Below are 7,643 nucleotides of genomic sequence, written 5' to 3' on the forward strand. Positions count from 1 at the left end.
CCTTGAAAAACCTTTGGAGAATTAGACTAGGATGACCAAATTCAGCTGGGGGAGAAGGAAGTGAACGATCGGACTAGATTACGGGACTGAACTGTGTTCTTGGACACACAGACTAAACTTAGAGGCGGATTACGGCTCGCCCCGCACTAGAAGGAAACCTTTATGCCTAATATTGCTCGCTCCCTCACTTCCCATAATGCCATGTGCACCTTGTATCTCCTGAAGGCGTTCTGGATGATTCTGGCGGCCTCGTAAAGCTCCCTCTGCTCGCCGTCTGTCAGCGTCAGCAGGGCGAAATCTCGCTCCATCTTTCCATTGGCTGAGGCGTTGAGGAATTCTGCCCATGCTGCAGAAGAGGGAGGGCGGAGCCTCTGGAGGGCTAAAGCGCTGAGTGGTGAGGGGGGGCACACACGCCTGCAAGCACATGTGCACACATCTCATGACAACGTTTGGTTCTAATGGTTACACTTTTCTGGCCTCTTTTGGGGAGGGGCTTACCTGGGAGGGGAGTGTGCGTGGGTGTCGACCGTTTCCAGGTATGTAGCCAGCCAGGTGTCCTGTATGGCCGGGTTGTCCCACCTTTCTCGGAGCGGTGACTCCGCCCCCCTGGGGAAATCCTCCTGTTTGATTCGCTCTGGGGTTGCCTCGATGATTTGCTCTGCTAGCGTTGCCATGTCAACCTGTGGTGTGGGGATGGTAACCATAGCAACAGTGAATTTTTTTTCATTAAATACATTTAAAAAATGAGTCTGGTCTAAAGTACGGGACTATATTTTGGTACCTGCAGCACCTCCTCCTCCAGATACGCCTCTTCCTCGCCTTCGTTCTCGGCATTCTCACTGTAGCTCAGCAGCTGCTCCTCCAGTGTGGCGTGCGACCGCCGCCTGCTCGCCGTGTGCATGTATGACTGAGCGTGACTGGCAGAGACGCTCTCATAGTCCATGAGGTGAAGGGGGGAGTCTCTGGAACCACCAGGGTTCAAACCTGCAAGATCGAAATTGACGATCAGTGACCTCATCAGGTACGTCGGCGAATTACAAATAAATGAACGCTAATGTTACCTGTGCTGAAAGTGGTGTTTGTCTCCTCCCCCCACATGGACTCCAGAGGTAGGGAGGAGGGGGAGGGAGGGGAGACAGATAGTGAGGAAGAGGAGGAAGGAGACGAAGGGGAAGAGGGCGATGTCTCCATGGGGGCGGGGCCACTGGAGTAAGCAGAGCTAGGGGAGGGTGAAGAGGGGTCACTGGGGGAGGGGAGACTGCTGGAGGAGCTCAGACCTGTTGGGAAGAGTGCATACTGTTACAGCCAATCACAGAGATGGATTCAGGCCACATGATGGGCAACAGGTGTAAGCAGTACCTGTATCTGGGCTGGTGGAGAGAGGGGACAGTGGTGGCTGCGGTGTGTGCGTGTCTGCTGGAGGCGTGTGCACGTCTCTGGACACCACGTTAGCGAGCGTGCGCTGCATGTGCAGCTCCTCCAGCGCCGTGGCGAGGCGAGTGTGTCCTCGGGAGCGAGCAACGGCAAGAGGCAAGCGTCCCAGAGAATCAGGGATGCCCAGAGCCAGACTGTTCCAGCTGTAGAGGAGCTCTGCCGCCCTCTGATGGCCCAGCGCACATGCCCACATCTGGAATACACGTGACACAGAGGTGAGGGAAGCAGCAACCAGATGTTGGCGTGACAACTCTGACACTTCCATTTATGAGGATGGAAGATGGTCTCTATCCAAAAAGTGAATAAATTTGCTTTAATTCATGTATTGATTAAGGATTGCTCTTCAACATTTGTTGAAAACTAAAGTTACTCTTTAGTGTTGAAGTTGTCTTTTACATTCCTCATATGGCGCTCACTGCGTTACTGCTGGACAATGAAAGTTGACCTTTAGTTGAAACTCAGTTAGCAATACGACAGCAAGTAACACAACAGGATGCAAGCTGCTCTTTAGGGATCAAACTTGGTGTTTTAAGGCAGAAGTTCCTCTTCTTGGTACAAATTTGAAATATTGAACAATGAACTTTGACCCCGTTGGCCACTGATGTTTGTGTGTGTATATTTACCAGTGGCGTGCAGGAGAAGTGGTCGACATTCAGAGGATCGACTTCCTGTTCCAGGTCCAGACTGTCGCTGTTTACATTCCTGTGAACAGCAACAACAATGTCAACAAAGCAAAAACAACAGCAGTAACAGGAAAATGTGTGTGTGTGTGTGTGTGTGTGTGTGTGTTTACCTCCAGTGTATGAGTGTGTGGATCAGGTGTGTGTATCCCTGTGCAGCAGCCAGGTGGAGCAGCGTCATGCCACGGTGACGAACGGAGTGATGAAGCCTCTCTCCTCCTCCCCCTGACCACCGACCGCCCCTCATCATCCGCTCGCACACTCCCACAATCCTCCTTTCGAACCACTGAGAGGACTGACACACACACACACACACACACACACACACACACACACACACACACACACACACACACAGATCAGACAGCTTAATGTCAGCTTTGCCCTTTTTAACCTGCTCTGACCTCACCTGCTACCTGACTTCACAGGGTCATGTGACACTTTAGACCAATCACAGGGGAGCTCCTTTAGCTTGATAAATGATAGTTTATAAATCACCTCCTTCTCCTCCAGCTGGTAGGAAACATTACATTCATACCCTCCTCCCTACCCTCCAGTTTTACCTGAGACTCACCGAGGCTTGCACACCTCCCCCTCCCCTCCCTGTGAGGACAAGCGCGGCTAAAAATGACTGAAGGCAGAAAGGGAGAGAGAGAGAGAGTCTCTGCGATCCACCCAGCTGTCAGTCATCCATCAGGCTCTCGGACAGCTGCAGCACCAACACCATGCTAACACCGCGCTAACCGCACGCTAACCCGCGCAGTAAATAAACTCTGCGGTCTCCAGTTTACGCTCAACATTTTTATTTTAATTCAAAGCGACGTTTCCAGGCTGATTGATTACGTTCGCTCAGGTCAGCAATCAAAGACTCTAGGTCTGCAAAAGTGCCGCGATCGAGCTAAAACACTGGGTCTCTTTCTGACGCTCCTGGAGGATAAGTTACTCTGACTCATTCTATGAAAGGTTTAGGAAAAATAAATGCCTTTACGTTGCTAGAGTTGCTTTTAAAGTTGTTCTTTTGTAATGGAAGCTGCCCTTGAATTTCATCTTTAAGGCATCGCTCTTTAACTTTATGCAGATATTATTTGCATAATATATTTTGTTTTTGAAGGATTCAAGTTGCCGCTGAAGTTGAGTGTTGTTCTTCACAAGCCACTCTTAGTTTCTGTAGTCCGAGAAAGTACTGAAGGTGCTCTTTAAGCAATAAAGGATTAGTGTTAAAGGATGACTTTAATCCAGTTCCAGTATAATCCACTTTAAGCCTGTTAACTTTAATTTTCTCTTTAAGGACTGAAGTTAGTTTCAAAGCAGCTGTTTGAGCTGAGTTGTTGTTAAAGGTTTAAAGCTGAAGGTTTCATTTGTTCCTCGTGGAATAAAGTTGCTTTTTAAGCAAAAAAAGTGACTCTTAATTTTTTTCTGTTAGGAATAAAAGCCGATCATTAAGCGATAAAGTTGCTGTTAAAGCTTTAAGGATTAAGGGTGTTGTTGATGTTTCAAAGTTACCCTTCGGATGAAAGTTGCTCTTCAAGTTACTCTTTAGGCATTAAAGCTCCTGTTAAAGGCTTAAAGCTGCGCTTTATGTTGCTCGTTAGGAGTTCAGGTTGCTGGTGAATCTCCTTTAGCACAGTTCAGTGTAGATTAGTTGCTGTGTCCAGCTGCTCAGACAATGTGATTTTTAATTTTCTCGATCAGTGGAAAAAGCAGGCAGAGTTCAATCCAAGTGCCACCATGCTGACGCCTGAGGGTTGACACACACAAACATCTGTGTGTGCACAGCTGACTGACAGATGTGCACAGCTGCGTAACAGCCCGGGCATGAGAGGGTTAACGGGGCCTCCCTGAGCAGCTCTTCTTTCTCAAGACAACAGCAGATTGTTTCAGTTAAGGTCAAGTGTCTCTCTGTCACAGCGAGGCTATTTTAACTCGACCGCGGCGTCTGCCAAATTCCCATGACATCAGAGGGAGGGCGAGGGGGCGGAGGGAGGTTCAGAAGGTCACACCGTTTGTTCTTCACAGGATCCAGCTGTACGCGCTCGCCGCGAGGCCTCTGCTGCAGTTTGATCAGTTTAGAGGAGGATCCATCCAAGTTTCAGTCTTAGTGAATTTCAAATTAAAAGTTCAGCTGAACTGTTACTGCTTTCAGAATCGAGCTTCATTCGTCATCTTTTACTCTGTGTAGTAACTTTTTAGTTACTTTGTGGTGGTTTTGATTGTTGTTGTTTAGCTCCTGGCTTCAGGTTGCTACTTTGAATGACCTGAGTGTGGGCACCAAATGAAAGATGTGAAAATAACGACTTTTCATTGTATTTTTTTTGACGAACAGACGGCGTCACAAGACTGAATTGTTACCTACAGTTCAGTTTTACAGCTTTCTTACAAAGACATCTTACACTATAAAGGTGACTGCTGTTGTCATTTGGTGCTAAATAAATAAAAACTGTCGCTGTTAGTTATCCATTAACATGCACTCCATTTCCTCTGCTGTTAATTTTAATCATGGCTTCCTCAGGGCTCTATCCTTGGCCCACTTATATGATTTCTTCCAGCCAGACCACTCTCAGCTGTGATACCGCCCACTGCAGCTCTATGTCCCCCTGTCAGCCTCGACAGTTTGCTCACCTGCGTCAGTGATAGCAGACGCTGGGTGCTAAACACTTTCTAAGAGCTCAGCGATGATAAACACGGCGTCCGCTCTGACCTACAGTCAGCTCAGTTCATGGAACAAACATAAGAAGCTGTGTTAAAGTGTTCATCTTGGTTCTCTTTGTTTAAAATGTGCTCAGAATTGGATCATTGTCATCTGCTAATGCTTTGCACAACGTCACAAGTGCATTTAATTTTTCCCGCCATGATTATCGTGCTCCTCTCTACGCCACCATCAGATCACCGATATTATTAATAACTGTAAAGCATTGGATGGCTTTGCTCTGAAGTTCATTAAGAACCTCTTAACTCTCGGTGAATGTGAGTAAACAAAGATTCAGAGCTCAGTCCACCCACTCAGATCAAAACCTCTTTACTGACTTTTTAATCTCTTCTTAAAAGAGTATTTGTTGACATGCTTTGAGAGGAGTGAACACACGGAGACAGAAATCCAACACAATCGTGACTTATTGTAGGTAAGGAGCGCTTTCAGGAAAGTTTGGTATGAAGTCTCACCTGTTCGTGGTCCTCTGGTGGAGGAGGAGGGGGCGTGGCCAGCTGGCTGCCGTGCTGCTGTTGATTTTGCCGTTGCTGCTGCTGTTGGTTGTTGTCGCGGGCCATCTCCACCATCCTGCGCTCCATCTGCTCCAGCCGCTCGAGAATGGACATCCTGAACTGATTATCTGCAGGAAGAGAACACGGAGGGTGAAACCCTGTCATCCATCGTCTATAGTTACTGACGCAGCGCTGCGGGGTGATTTTTTGCATTGTAGGGCGTTAGCATGGCGAAACAAAACTTTACAATATTTATAGGTTTATTTCTGCAAGGTCGTCTCCACTAACAGACGTCACTTATTCCTGAAGCGTAAACTGCACAGGGTTGCTACTAACAGGGCTGCTGAGTGAGAAAACTCCCTGGGTCCTACACTTCCCATGATGCACCGGTATCGAGGGTTATCTCTGGTAAACTGCTGCAGATTCAACAGCAGAAGGACAAACCGTCAATCATCGGAGTCCTGAAGCTCAGAAAACTGTGTGTGTGTTGACAGCTCTAACCATGAGGCTGCTCCTAAATAACTTTTTAAAGAGCACCTCTTTATCACTCACACACACACACACACACGCACACACACACGCACACACACACACCACACACACACGCGCACACACACACAGTGTCTCACATGAAACTATCTGACTGACTTCAATCGCTCAGCCGCCTGGCACACCGAGTGTGTGTGAAGGAAATAAAAGCAGAGTCCCTAATATAGCCTGTGACCTGGACCCCCCCCAAACAAACACACACACTCTTACACACAGGGGACTCCCTGCTTTCTAACAGCTGCTGTGATTATTTTACCCGTTTCTCTGGATCGACCTTCGTCTGCTAACGAACAAAAACACCTACAAAGAGACACAAACTCAAAGAAAACGACGTCTGATTCGGACTCCGTCAGCCGGGGCGGCGGCCACGGGGACCTGAACGTCGTGACGGCTTTGAAAGTCTAAAAAAACAGAGTTTAAAATCCAAACAGAAATGATGAGATGATCAGTGCTTAAGGAAGAAGCAATGATTCAGATTCTCTCCTCAGAGAATGGCAGACAGCACATTAAAGTTAACGTTTTCTAGTTTTAAGGTCAAAAATAATTACACGTTACGCGTCGCACAACGTGAGAGACATGGCTTCAGTTTTAAAACCTTTAACAGTTACTTCCACCTGCAGCTCTCATGTTTGTTCCTGTTATTAAACACGTAATCAATACAAGTTTACAGAAAGAAAATTACCTCTCTGATGACTGTGGGTGGTTGCTGTGGTTACGTGGCAACCATGTAACCATGACAACCATCACATTAAAAAAATAAAAAAAACAACCCACACACACTCTCTTAGGTTGGTCCTACCGGCACCATCCTGCTGCCGAGTGTCCATCGCCTGTCTGTCTGTCTGTGGGCGTCTGATTTCAGGTGAGGAGCATGCTGGGTACGCTGTGATGTCACAGGACAAGGATCCTTATGTGTGCAGCAACGCACAAAGACACGCATGCCATGAGGAGGCAGACTGAGCGGCGGTACGAGGATCAGAGAGAGAGAGAGAGCAGGCAGGACGTCCAAACACTGCAGAAAGGCATGCTGGGAAACCCACAAAGAGGGAAGGGGAGGGGCGGGGAGGGGAGGCTGATAGAGTGTCTCCACTGACTGTGTGACATTCCTGAATGTGAGACGGAAACCCTCGACAGACAGACAGCTGAGGCCAGACAGCTGCCCTCTCACTCTGACCACAACAACCAACCGAGCTGAAAACAAGATGCTGCAGTTCCACTAATGTCCACCAGAGGCCCCCCCCCCAAGTGTGTAAGTGTTAAAGAGTCCAACTTCACAGCAGAAATCAGCATGTCTCTGTGTCAGAAAAACAGGAGTACACATTTAACAGCCTTTAAATGTCTGACCTGAAGTATTTTAAACTAAAATCTGAGTTTTTCTGGATGCAGGAACCGACAGAGATCACAGAGAAAAACAAAACTCAGAATGGAGTTCCACAAGGCTCTATTACTGATCCTCTACTTATTATTCAGATTATATCATCTTGTTTGTTTGCTTCTACAAATGTACAGAGGGTGTTTTTTTAAAAATATGCCACGTGTTAAAGTTATGATAATTCATTATTAGGGGCGTGGCCTCTGACAGGTTGCTGTAGCTGCTAGCTGTCTGCTAGGCCTCGCATCAGCTAATTGGAAACCTGTACTGGGCCTCTAGAACTTGTGCTGTGGGATCCTTCTTTTTTAAATCCAATAATCTGACAAATAATATGACTGCTGTGTGGTTAAATGTACTGTCCAAGAATTCTAAGCTCTAATTTCAATGAGTGCAATTCAAAGACTTTATTT

General features: G+C 47.3%; 1 protein-coding gene across 1 annotated transcript in view; it reads right to left on the minus strand.

Annotated features, from left to right (window-relative positions):
• camta2 (calmodulin binding transcription activator 2) overlaps positions 1–7,643 on the minus strand; it is a gene marked incomplete in the record, with an annotated part of 23,148 nt that overhangs the window by 1,885 nt on the left and 13,620 nt on the right. The window contains 8 exon segments of the mRNA XM_042216476.1: positions 210–414; positions 499–680; positions 782–984; positions 1,062–1,277; positions 1,360–1,627; positions 2,058–2,136; positions 2,228–2,409; positions 5,274–5,440. Of these exon segments, the coding sequence (XP_042072410.1) occupies positions 210–414; positions 499–680; positions 782–984; positions 1,062–1,277; positions 1,360–1,627; positions 2,058–2,136; positions 2,228–2,409; positions 5,274–5,440 (1,502 nt within the window).

This window comes from Haplochromis burtoni, unplaced genomic scaffold, assembly GCF_018398535.1.
Source record: "Haplochromis burtoni strain Fernald_Lab_line unplaced genomic scaffold, NCSU_Asbu1 Contig_1069, whole genome shotgun sequence".
In the NCBI taxonomy this organism is placed as follows: domain Eukaryota; kingdom Metazoa; phylum Chordata; class Actinopteri; order Cichliformes; family Cichlidae; genus Haplochromis; species Haplochromis burtoni.